Source organism: Melanostigma gelatinosum, assembly GCF_949748355.1.
Source record: "Melanostigma gelatinosum genome assembly, chromosome: 3".
NCBI lineage: Eukaryota > Metazoa > Chordata > Actinopteri > Perciformes > Zoarcidae > Melanostigma > Melanostigma gelatinosum.
Genome location: NC_136636.1, coordinates 18,944,228 through 18,957,732, shown reverse-complemented (window position 1 = coordinate 18,957,732; position 13,505 = coordinate 18,944,228). Strand labels below are relative to the sequence as shown.

Genomic DNA, 13,505 nt, shown 5'->3' with positions numbered 1-13,505 from the left:
TTTATCACTGCACACATTGTGGGCGTTTTGTAGGCCATGTCGGAGGAGAAGCAACTATTTCCAAACCAAATCCTGAAAACACTGTCAAATAAATAAAAAATCACTGACTTAAAAAGTCTTAAAATGTTATTCTGTTCCCTATGTCACATTTCTTACATACCAAACAGTGCAGGGATTGATTATTCATATCATAGGCCTATACAAAGAAACTTCTTATAATTACATAATACTGTATAAGTGTGTTCATGTAATGTACGTTTGCTTTTCATATTATCGCTTACTATATATTGCACACAGTATGTTACACAACCTACAACACATTATTATTCATTGAATTCAACATACATACAATGAATCATTAGTGTCAACCAATCACATGATTGGTATAGATGACTAAGCGTCATTTGAGGCCCAATAATACATCTCAAGACACAGACTATGGCTTTGTCATCCAGAGCCCTATGGCACGCAACTCTGGATATTGTGGTCTATTTCTTGGGGTATTTTTCTGGCAATTATTTCATAATTCTGATTCAAATGCAAATACATACATTTTAAATGTAAACAGCTTTATTCTCTCTTACTGTGTTTCTTGTCTATACATGTTACCCCAAGAGGAGCCAATGGCAGAACCCACATATCTTTTGAATTGTCTTTTAATCAAGTCTCTCTCGAGTGTTGCAACTGAATGCAAGTGCAGTGGCACATCAACGGATTCGGCCTATGACGGAGCCTATCGGTTTTCACGTGACCACCCAGTTTGTCCAGCATGGCGACCGGTCTGGTTCAAACTAAAGTGTTTAATGGTTAAAAGTGAACTTTTCTCTCGGGGCGAACGTGTAGTTGTGGTGGCGGGAATAAGAAGCAGTGTGGAGCTCCTGTCCCTGCTCCTCTGCTCAGCGGTCCATGATGAGGGAGGATTTTTTTGGAGTCGCTCCTTCACCACGCCCCGCCCCCAGTGAGAGTCAGTGGGATGACAGTGATGCCTCCGCGCAGCCACTGCCGACCGGACCACCTTGGATTACACTCACCATTCACAACTCTCCATCTGTTCTCCACCGCTCAACTGGACCCGAATTGGGACGAGGACGTTTGAAACAAGAAACTCTCTCAAATGGGTTCTTTCTTTACGTTTTCTTTAAAGAATCGGGCTTTAGTCTCTCCCCCCCAAAAAAAACTCGCAGTTCATTCTTCCAAATGTTGCCGGTCTCGCTTTGCATGTGGGTATAGCCGGTGGTTTCAGCTCGCGTCCAGGTGGTTTACGGGAAAAGGCTGCACAAGGAATATTTTGTCTTTAATTTAAATTCCTCGTTATCTTTTGGAAGCGCGTCTACTATCCCCCCCCCACCATGGCAGATGCTAACGCAGAATGCAATATCAAGGTTTTGTGTCGATTTCGTCCTCTGAACAAGTCGGAAATTATCCGCAGAGATAAGTTCATCCCAATATTTCAAGGAGAAGATACTGTCATCCTCGGGGTAAGTTATCTCGATCTCCTTCCTCTTTGTCACCCCATGCAGCCTGCGCACGCCGACGCTACACTTCTCATCTTACACATCAGATATGTTGACCAGACAAGACTGGAGACTTAAAGGCTTCTGACATGGATCAAACTAAGTATAGCCCCTATCGATAGTCTGATCAGCATCATGCATCATTCAGATGTGTGTTGCTGCCATCAAACAGCAACAAGGTGGACTAAGCCTTGCAGAAAATAAGGCTGGATCAAATTGATGAATAGCCTCTCATGTCATTACCTCAGATGATCTGCCAAAAGCATCCAATTTCTTGTTGAAATGAAGCCCAAGATCAATAAACTCCACAAGCCTGAGCTTTACCAGCGTTGTGAAGATCTTAAAAACTCATCATTTTCTGAAAATGCATCTTGGCCCCACCTCTGTGTTCCCACACCGGCTAATTATTTGCTTCTTCTGTGGTACTGATCTGCTGGATATTTGGTGTGTTTCCTGTGTCAGAAGATCACGATCGGTTGATTGTTGTTGGCGTATCTTGCAGGCAGCTTCTAAGGAACTGTTGAGGTTTCAGGTGCTGCAAATCTAATGAGAGTCATAGTTCGGCTCTGGGGGGTTCTGTCCAGTCAATAGGTTTGAATAGCTGCTGATAATTACTGTCACTGCTTTGGAGCAGAGCAGCACGTGAAAATGAACCAAGCTGTAAAACATCTGTCACTCTGATGGATGCGTACCCGAGGCTGAGGTTGAGGTTAACAGCGGGGGATTAAGAGTGCTCTAAATGTAAATGTTCTCAGTGTTTAGATGTAAAGCCCATCAGGGCCGACGCTAACACACACACACACACACACACACACACACACACACACACACACACACACACACACACACACACATGACCTGACAGTTATGTTCAAGTGATAATGAAGACAGCAGAAAATCCATATCAGTTTACAAATGTTGTCACATACACATGCACGCACACATATTGAAAAGCAAGATGGCATCGTTGAGGCAGATATCCTGCCTCAAGCAGATTGAATGACTGAATACTCACATTACCACATCATGTTGATGCTATTTGGGAGTGGCATGTTGGAAATACAACGGCTTGAAATCAGTCATTCCCGCTTCCATCTTGGGAGCTGTATTTACCGGGAAATGTATTCTGTGTGTGTTTTAAAGGCAGCAGAATAATGAAAAATGCATACAGATGTTCTTTCTTGTATGTTATGAGGTTATTTAAAACTATCTCAGTTTTACATTCTAAATGGATTATTGTCAGCACTTCTGTCTCATTCAGGCTGCAGTGTTTTAGTGTGTACTTCATAGAAGTCTGCAGATGATGACAGCTGAAAACAGTGTGCAGGGATATAAATCATGTAACCCAATTAAGGGAACTGTCGTTATACCAAGAAAACATACACACTGCACGGCTGTTGTTGCCTTCCAAGACTTCAGTATGGCAGCAGGAGCCTTCAAAACTGATAACGTCTGTAAACAGAAGCGTGCACTTCTCTTCTTATATTTTCAGTAACCTCATGTACGAACTGCCCATCAATTTCCTTCTGCTCGGATGCATGCACACAGTTTTCATCTTTCTGAATGTAATTGCTTGGGGGGTACAATGCGAAGGGTTTGTAGTTGTGTAACTGCGATCAGACTGTGTGGTTTCCTTCTGCAGCATCTCTCTTGTAGCTCTGGAACACACTTAGAGGAAGTTGTAAAAAAAAAAAAAAGAAGATGTCTCCTGAGAGTTGAAATGCTACGGCCGCCAGGTTGGATGAGGATTTAGAATATCAGGCTGGCAGGCACGCTGCAGGGATCCCGTACTGACAACTAAGCGCTCGCAGTCTGACGGTTGATAAAAAAACATTCGCATCTGGCCAGCACTGATGGCCCCACATTTGTCTGCTCGAGGAAGGCTCCTTCCAGAAATTGTTAACTGACAGAGGCCTTGATTTCAGCTATTGAGTGATGGTTCGGCGGCACCTGGGTTGGCAGGCAGGAGGAGACTTGGAAAGATTAAAGATCTGGGAAGATGGCGTGTTGGTGTGCTCTGAATCGATGAAGGAACGTCTCCGGGGGCCTCAAAACAAAGTGTGACTGGTAAGATGTGCAGTGGTTTCATTGCAGAGTCAAAGACGACTGAAACAACTTGGATGTTTAATTTTGACAACTTAAACTCAGACTTGAACTCGACACATCGACTTCAACATTAGCTTTTGCATCCTCTGCTCTAACGGGGATTACTTCAAGCAAGGTTACATAACTATAATATTGAGCCGGTCATACAAGACGAAGTAGGCATGCAGCAGCAAGAGTATAACAATTGACAAAGGATGCATTTTATAGCTTGTGAATTCAGCTTTACATTTGTAAGAGGAAGATTGTTGTTTTCTTTCTCAATTCGAAAAATTACACAACCTCGCTTAAAAACAAGATTAGATTTATGTCTGTTTATATAACTCCCGAGTGAAATTTCTGGCTCTTTAGCTGCTAAACGGTGCAATGTGTTCACCAGCTACACACCACCTTTGTTCTGTCTGCTGTTTTCTGCTGGGTAGGTAGTACAGTGAGTTTATGCCAGTTATGATTGCAGCGGTGAGATGGAATCAAAACAGCAAAGTTGCAGACTTTAAATATTGAGCTGAAAAATGCTGAAACGCGCAATAGAGCTGAGGGGAACTTGAGTCTTGTGCCCACTGACTGACATAGAAATTTGATTTGTGTAGCTTTAGAGTACTAAGAAGTCAACTCGGATCGTCTGGACTCCACTCAGACGTTCAAGCTTTTTTGTGACTTCACTGCCACAACACAGGATGTACGATTCTGCATTCACTTGGCATCAGCAGTGAGGAGTCAGAGCCTATTCTCTGAGGTGCGGAGCATCAGTGCAACAAGCACAAACACAAATGAGCAGAATCACTCGTTCAGGCCTGGAACCAGTAATGCAGCGAATGTTGGATCTTCAAAGAAACACATAACATTGATGGAAGACATGTGAAACGGGTAAACTCTCATCCCAAAGTTAGACATGCAGGTTCCTGAAGAGTTCCTTGAAGCCCTTTCAGACATTGCAAAACCATTTTTTTTCACAATAGTCATTTTAATGACAATAGCAATATGTCACACACAACAATTAATGTGATCATCGTTTCTTTTTTCATCTCACATGCCACCTGTGGAGCCGCACTGGCTGTGCGACAGTAATGACCATACTCAGCCTTTGCCGTCCAAAAGCTCGGCCGTTGTGTTTGCTCCGGAGTGGAGTGACACAGCTCTGTCTGCTGCTTCTCTGTCTGGAACAATGCGGCGTCACAGGGGCCAGATTGTCCCTCCTAATCTTCTGGCAGGCGAAAAACGACAACCACGATGAATCACGCTTTGGATTCAGTTCTATGAATAATAAATAATCACGGTCGCCTCCGGGGGAGCAAGATATGGAATTTCTTCTCTCTTGCTCTGAGGCAGAGACGTATAGATATCTAATGCTAGAGCCATAGGAGCTGCACACATGCTATCGGCTTCTTAAAGATTCATTGTATGCATGTATGCATCATACCAGCGGTAGCTTAAGGAGGTAGTAGCATGACATAACTTGTAAACACAGATGATTAGATCCCCCTCCGTGTCGAACTATTTTAAACGAGCAAGAGGAAATGCTCAACAGTGGATTTTTCTCTGCAGTGCCTCTTCGGCTATAGGTCATTGTGTCTCTGACGCAAGGAGTCCCTTTAGTCGCAGACCATTACTTTCCAATATTAGAGGTACAAATTTAATGAGCCTGCATCCTGGAGGAGGGCCAGACTGTTTTGCACCAAAATGCAACAACAACAAGAAACGCCTCCTTCCTCGTCGTGTTTGTTTCCAAAACTGTCAGCCATCATCCTGTCAGACTCAACCTTGGGGCGTGAGCACGTGCCTCTGCATGTGTGTATGCTGAGGTGTAGCTGTCATTCAAAGCACTCGGCCCCTTACCTCTCTACTCTGACCTCATTGTCATTGTTTTACGGAGCCGTTTGATCTTTTGTTTTTGTTGACCGTGATGGATATCGAGGAGGGTGAACTTTGCGAGTCCAATTGAAATGTGCACATTAAAGAACGATTGATTCTCTATTTTCTGCACAGCCATTTGTAATTCTATGGATTACCTCTCCCTGGTATCGCTGTTCCCTTGCTTGCTTACAAGTCTGCCACATAAACTCTAGGGTGCTAAAGGCTGCTTTGCTAACTGCTACAAAAAACCCGCCTTGCTTACATTTTTAAGTCTTGTCAAAAGGTTCACACGAGTTTATTCTACACTGAAGCTCACCATTCTTATCCAGGCTTTGCTACTTCCTCACAAGAAAGCACTTATTTTCCCCTGAAAGCTTTTTTTCTGAGATCTATAACAATGAGTTAGAATCACGTGTGTTACTGTTGCGGAAAATAGGCATGTAATATTTATAGAACTGAACCAATTCATTATGTGCGGCCTAATCTAAGACGTGTGTCTGAAATCTGAGGGCTGATTCGCTTCTCTTTTCTTCTCCTCTCCGTTTCTTGATTAGGCGCCAAGAGGGGGAAACAGCTGCCATTTGAAACAAACTGTTGACAGTGCATGGCGGACGCAGAGTAAAGTCAACTACCTGCCTCGTACCTTTCGTTATTTATAGAGCCACTCGAGCCGCGTTCTCCTCGAGCATATTTCTTTGCAATGGCTTTAACTGTCTGCAGACCAAACAGAGTCACAAATGGAGGTTCAAAGGGCTCCCTCATCCCCACCCTGCACGCTTCAGTGCTCTAATTCTATCAATGCAGTGCACACACCCTATCCAATTCGGCCGTGTAATGGGATTGCTGTGTAGGGTCAAGATCTGCACTCATTTCTCCCTTTGAATGCCGTCAACACAACAGCACTTGGGATCAGACCTCTCTCTCTCTCTCTCACTTTCTCTTTCTCTCTCTCTTCACTGTATTTCTCTCTGTCTAGCTGTGTTTCATGGTGTAATGATTCTGTGGCTCATTTTCCTCACAACTCAGCAGTAGTTTTAGGAAGATGTGAGAGGAGAAGCTCAGCATCGTCTGTCATCTCATTACGTAAGTTCGGCAGAGTTTTCTATGGCGGGTTTTAATGGTGTCAAGGGGGAAGTGCCTGTCAGTCAGGAGTCAGGGGAATTTTAAAGGATCTTTGTGACTGTGGTGAGTGGTATTTCATTCCAGTCAGACCAGATATGTGAGAATCCCCAAAATTAGAAACTTATACTCGCTGAGATTCATTTTGCTGTATTTCAAGAGAAAAATCTGTATTAAACACTTCATGGCTACCTCATCTATCTAGCCACAACCCAAACCAACCAGCGCTGTAGCCCTTCCTCTCATCTTTAACCTAATGTTAACAAGATACTGACTCCAATTCAGTCAGCGGGCACACTCATATTAGCTGCCAGTTCCTTCAGCTCATCTTTATTTTTACTCAGCCTGCACACATGCCAGGGTTAGATAAGCTTGTGCCAGTTCGTCAACACGTTTCCTGCCCATCTCTCTCTCTTTATGACAGAAGTGGGCTGTGACTAGCAGGCTTGTAGCTCCGGGGAGCGTTAATGGAGCATCCTGTCCTCATTAACCACGGCCCTGCCCAGGATGCGCTGCCTGGTCTCCATGTCTGCCCTCGGCGTCTGTGGGCAGTACAGCGTAACCGGCTGCACACGTGTGTGCACATGCAGAGACCCCACGGGCAAGTTGGTGCTGTATTAGCCTGGCAGTAGATCAGGGAGGAAATCCCAAGGTGTCGAGAGGAGCACTTTGCATGCCCAGGACTTCTGTGTCCTTCGATTAATCACAGTTCAGTTCATCGATCTGACACCGTAGAACATTGACATCTAGCCTGGGTCACTGTTTCCCTCCTTTCTCAGGGGAGCCATGCCTTAAAGAACATTCCTTTATTGCTTTTAATCAAGGTTAATCTCACGACAATACTTAACAGAGACTTGGAAAATCCTGGCAAAGATTTTATTTTGTGCATGGCTCTGGATTGGTCCTAGCCAAGACATTTAAAAACACCTCTCCAGCACACGGTCCCAGTTTCCTTTGTGGCGTACATAGATACACATACTGATTTGTTTTGCTGTTTTACTCCACCTCTTCTATCTCCCAGAGTTTCTAATTAATGCCATTTTATGCAAACTCAAATTTAAGTCATTGCCCACGACTATTTCTTGGATTGCTTTCATTTTCCATTCAGCTGTTCCCCTAGCTTCACTCGCTTTAATAATTGCCGCCAGCGTATGCAAAAAGATAGAATTGTGTGCTTATGTTGCCACATCTTCACGACTTTCATCCAACCCGAATTTATAATTCATTCTCTGCCGCATGTACTCATTAACAGGGCTCGTAGTAATGGTGCAAAGCAGCTCGATGGCATAGTTGCTGGATTACTGCATGTGTCTTTTTCTGGCTGCTTCTGAGAATCAGTCTCAGTGTCGAGGGTCTGGATCCAGATTCAATTAGAACTGTGGACCAGGACAACACAAAACCTCTATTTCAATTTGGCACAGAGCGTAGAGACGTCTGCCTTATAAGTTGCCTGCATTATCATTTCATTGGAGCATCACTTCTCGACTAAATGCAGTTGTCTCATGGGTATATGTATGAAATAGAGGAATCAATGGCTTCTTGAGAGCTTTCTTTCTTAGCTTGGCTTCACTTTCAAGAAGAGAGGGGCATTAGTGACGTTTTTGTTATTCCGTCTCACAAATGGCACAAGAGGCCTCCTTTTTTCTTTACAAAAACACATTCAGGTAAAATTATACTTTCAGGATAAATGAATGCAGTGTCTATTCTAGTTAGTAAGTGTTGATGAGATTGTTTTACACATTCAGTGCTTTATTCGAATTTAGACACATGCTTTGCTGCCTGAAAAAAAAGGAAAGATTTCCTCTGTATTAAATGCTAAATGTGTTTGGCTTTTTCTGTGAAGGTGCCGAAGTGGCGCCAGACAGAGACGAAGCTGCTGTCGGGAGTAATCTTGTACCTTGTGTGAATTCATTTTGACTGGATTTACTTATACGCGGGTTGAGCTGAATGCAGGTGGGTTGCTGGCTGAAATTAGTCCACAAGACCTCAGATATTTCCTTTGACATCAAATAGTCCCTTGAGAGCCCAGCTAATAGCTCAGGTTGTGATCGAAACTCTTTGCTGAGGTCGCTGGTCCCAATTCATGTTCAACTGCTCATCTCTATCTCAAGGTTCAGTTCTATTTTCTGTACAATTTCTATCACGTAAATAACTGGAAGGTGTGGGATGGCTGCAGGCCAAATCAAATATGACATTGGAGGCGAGCACAGAAACAGTCAAAGTGTCACCTCGATGATGAGTGTTTTCCGCTCTCCTTGCACTTTCCTTCACTCTGTCTCAATGTTTTTACATCACATAAACTGGTGTACAAGAATTTTGTCCAAGTAAGACTGTTTTGACAAAATCTCACCTCTGAATCCATTTAGTAGATCCTTTTCTTATTACATGACATTCATCAGCAGATGGAATATTTGTTCCGTTATCATAGATTGGTAAATGCCATTTTTCTGCACACTTAAAATACTTTGTCTCGCATTCTGCCTCCTCCACTTTGAGATTCTCCACCTGTCCACCAGATGCTCTCTGACTTTTTCTCCTGTCCCAGTCACCTCCCTCCCGCACCCAGTTACTCCTGCCCTACAACAACCCCTTTCCCTCCAGTATCAGTCATCTTTCCCTGCCCAGCCGTTCCCACTTTCCTCATCAGCCTTGCAGATATTGAACCGGCCCTTTTCTACGCACTCCTTGCCAATTCATCAAAGTTGCTTAGTTGCTTCATGCCTTTGCGTTCTAGCCTTTTTAGTTGACCAGACACCTGCCTGTTTTGAACTTCTTTCTGGTCGTTTGGACTTTGGATTTGCTGCCTGTCCCTTTGGATTTGTTTGTATTGCATTGCTGCTTTTGACCCGCCTCATGAGTCTTTCAGCTTTTGTCCCATCATTTGGTCAATGGTTAAATTACTGAACTGTGTCAGTCTGCCTAGCTGTTTGAATTTGGCTCCTGGTTATTGGTCAGTTTCAGCTGTCCGGCTGCAACTTTACTGCTTTCGTAGTGTTGTTTTAAAATGCAGCGGACAGCTGTAAAGCGCTGTCCACACAGCAGATGCATACAGTTAGCGACTAGTTAGTAGGTTAGTGGAGCATTGAGCAGCTAAAGAGCCAGACATTTCCCTCTATTTCAATTTGGCACAGAGCTTGAGATGTCTGCATTATAAGTTGCCTGCATTAGCATTTCAGTGGAGCATCACTTCTCGCCTAAATGTACGGTATTCAATACAGTTGTCTCACAGGTTAATGTCCTAGTTGACATAAAGGTAGAGAGGAATCGGTGGCTCTGTTAAGAGCTTTCGTTCTTGACATGGCTTCACTCTTATTTCCCTCAGGAGTTGGTGGAGACCAACAACAGAGCTTAAAGAGAGTAGATATTGGACGTGCATTCATCAGGTGGACAGAGACATGACTCTCAATGAATGATGATGTTGCTCCGTAATTGCTGTAAGAAACTAACAAGTTTGCAATATCAACATGGAGGTGATGATATGTTGGTGTTCACAACTCAAGTGGCCAAACAAGTTATTGCATATTTAAGGAGTTAATGGAGCGCTAGTTAATGTGCCCTGAGGTGGGATTGTTTTTACGACATGCTTTATCAAAGGTCAAGAATTGAAAATTGGGATTTAAATCAGGAACTACCTGGGATTGATACCCGACGACACTATTCAAAAGAAGACATCTATCTCTTCAAAATCCTGACATTCGCATGTAAAAAGGCCGTCACGAGGAGCTGGTTGAAATGTGACCCTGCAGGACAGTGGCTGGACATTGTAGAGGAAATACACTCCATGGAAAAACTGACTCATTATCTAAGGATCCATGATCAAAATGGACTGTATACAAGAGAAAAGATGGGTCGTGTTCAGGAACTACCTGTTCCAAAATGAGTTAAGATTATGAACCAGCCAGCTTTCAGTACTTGACTGTCTCCGATACTCTGTCCTGCGGACACACTTTGGTGTGTACCGAAGATGCGTAGAGGCTTAGTGTTCAGCCCTGACAGACAGGTGGGTAGAGATATTCATCAGCATGTTTTATTGCTGTCTTCTCTCTATCTGTGCTTATCTTTTCAGTCATTTTCTGTCCATCAGCTCAGTCTATCTGTCGTGGTTTGAATTCCTTCTCCGTCTCACTCTCCTCAAAGGGATGCTGATGTGGCTCCAAATCTCTCTGTCTCTCACTCCGCTAATCTCCATAGGGAGATTGATGTTGCTCCTATGTTCTGGTCTGAAACGCAACAAAGCGTGTGAACAAAGCCCAATCTTCCTCTCCCTCTGCTCTCCACTGCCCTCTCTCCTGTTTCTCTCACTCATCCTGATAAATGATGCAGAGTTTGATGGGGGACTAATTGCTCCACTTCAATGTGCGGGTCGTTAATAAACAACTCGATGCAGAAAACTTTGTGAAATTATTAGTAGAGTGTTGATAATGTGATGTTGAGTGGTAAACTTTTGTTCCCTAAGCTGGTGATGAAGTAAAACGGCAAAACAAAAATAGCTTTGATAACTACAAGATAGATACGAGACAACTCAGAAATAATACCACCACCATCGCAATCAGTCGGCACTGCTTTGCCCTCGAGGCAGTGTGTGCCAGTTGACTCTGCCTAGACTTGTCAGCGAGTGAATTAGGAAATGCAGTTATGTTTGGTAATATTGTGTGACTGGAGCTTTTGTTGTAAGGGGTTTTCTGTTGTCGAGAGAATCACTGATGATGCTGTTATCTGGGGCTCAAAGCCTGATTAGCTTGGCGGATGGAGCAGACATTGGCAGCATGAACTCTGCTTGTATGTGCATTTATGCGTGCGAGGAGAGAGACGGGGAGTTGATGAGTTTGTGGGGGGGGGGGGGATTGATACAGAGACTGAGACACACACAGAGTCTGATGAGGAAAAATAGGACCCCTCCTCCTTTTCCTCCTCCTGCCCCTTTGTCGAGCTCACACTCCAACACCAAACCACTGCAAAGGAGCCATGGAGGAAAAAAAGTGAGCAGCCGTCGCCAGCCTGCCTGTCAGCCCACCAATGTGTAGGAGGAGGAGGAATACATGCCTAATGTTCTTATCTCATCCAGCTCTGCCTTTTAACATATTTAGTTATATGTCTCCTGGTTAGTGGGAGGGAGGCTTCGGTGGGAAACTAGATTGAGAGGCAGAATGTGACAGGAATTAAAGCAGTCTGAATGAGATCAAAATGTGTGCGTGGCTGTGTTGGAAGCGTTCCCTTGCCACAAGTACTGTCAGTCACCAATTATTCACCTCATGCAGGGGGGAGTTGTTTTGTGCGTTGGCATTTTCTTGTGTATGGAATGGATGTTGTTACCACCTTCAAGACTGTCCTCACCACATAAATGAAGGCATTGGTCAATTGTTCAACTTAAATGAGCCAAGACTACATTTTCCTGACAAGTGACCTTCTGTGGGTGTGTGAATGAATCCTGTTGTCTGTCAGAAGCAAAGGAGAATGTAGCTTGAGGTCATAATATATGCAACACGTCAAATATATCCCTGTTTCCTAAAAAAACCTGCATTGTTTGCAATCTACTGTAGCAGTCTTCCTCTTTCTTGCCTTTACTTGCGCGGCGCTGTGTTTCTGTGCACAATACCGTCAACTGCCAATTGTTTAAACAGCATGAAACTGGCTGCAGGAATGTGTATCCTGCCACTCGTGCACTAGATAGAAACTAAATGCTTACCCATCCATCAAAATGATTTAATATAGCAGCAACTATTTGCCATGTAAAGATAAAGCAATGAACAAAGAGTAATGAGCGGAGAATAAAGGCACTCTCCCTCCGTGTGTGTGTTGCTATCCGAGCCTCTCGGTTCTTGGTTTTTGTAGCCGGCCTGGCCCGGCGTGCAAGCTAATAATCACGTCACATGGATTTAATTCACTCAGCAGGGTGACCTAAATCCAAGAAAAAGCTCTTTACCAAACTGAGTTCTTAAAATAACTACTGTAGAAATTCCAACCAACGAAACGATAGCCAAGATGTGGGGGTGCGCTGTTTTGTTGTTCAGCTCATGGCAAGTCATTGTTTGCAGACATAAATACAATATTTAGATGTGACTGTATGTATCTGTCTATTCGAGTATCCATGCCAAGCCCTCTGGTTAGAGAGGGGCCTTTGTGGTCTCGAGGGTATCATGTCCCAGAGGACCTCAATCTAAATTCAACAGCTGCTGCTGAAACCATTCATCCCTCTTTTTTATTTCTTTCGCTGCCTCTTGTTAACTCATCTTCTTGCCTTCAGTCGATTGCCTCCCCTTCTCTCAGCCGAGATCTTGATTGTATTTACTTCTTTTTTGTCTTTCTGTTTATGCTGATTATATGTCTAGATTCATCTGCAACAGCTCAGGCTTGTTTTTCACTGCCAATAATTCTCACAGTTTCTGGAGTTTTTAATTCTCTCTCAGTCTATCTGTCTCTTGGTCTCTCGCTCTTTGCCTGCAACCCACCACCTCTTTTGTCTCCTGGCAGACAGCAGCAAATTGCAGGCTGGACGGGGCATGTGGGTGTTTGACATCACACACAAAGCTGAGGGCCATGTACACTTTCTGCATGTACAAGCATAATTTAATATATTATTAGCACACACACACACACTAACAGATTTAGAAAAAAATGTGCTCCCTATTCCAGCTTTCGATGACGACGTGCATGCACATAACTGAAAAGACACAATCAAACAAACAATCAAACAAACCAGTATACCTGCTCAAACCGACAGGCAGAGAGATGGACACGCAGATAGAGAGCTTACAGAATGTCTTGTGCATTTATGCTGTTATTATTTTTATACAGCGCAGGATCAGATTAGTGTTCTAAAGGTGGAGCCAGCGGAACAAATGATTGGGAAAGGGCTGTTTTTCATCCAGCTTATATAACGGATTCATTTTATTCACCCCAATGAAGACCACATCA

The 13,505-nt window shown here is 43.7% G+C and overlaps 1 protein-coding gene across 1 annotated transcript in view; it reads left to right on the top strand.

Annotated features, from left to right (window-relative positions):
• Window positions 1-1,349: 1,349 nt before the first annotated feature.
• Window positions 1,350-13,505, top strand: part of kif5ab (kinesin family member 5A, b) — a gene marked incomplete at both ends in the record, with an annotated part of 50,444 nt that continues 38,288 nt past the window's right edge. The window contains one exon of the mRNA XM_079266370.1: window positions 1,350-1,478. Within this exon, the coding sequence (XP_079122496.1) occupies window positions 1,350-1,478 (129 nt within the window). The remainder of the gene's footprint in view (window positions 1,479-13,505) is intronic.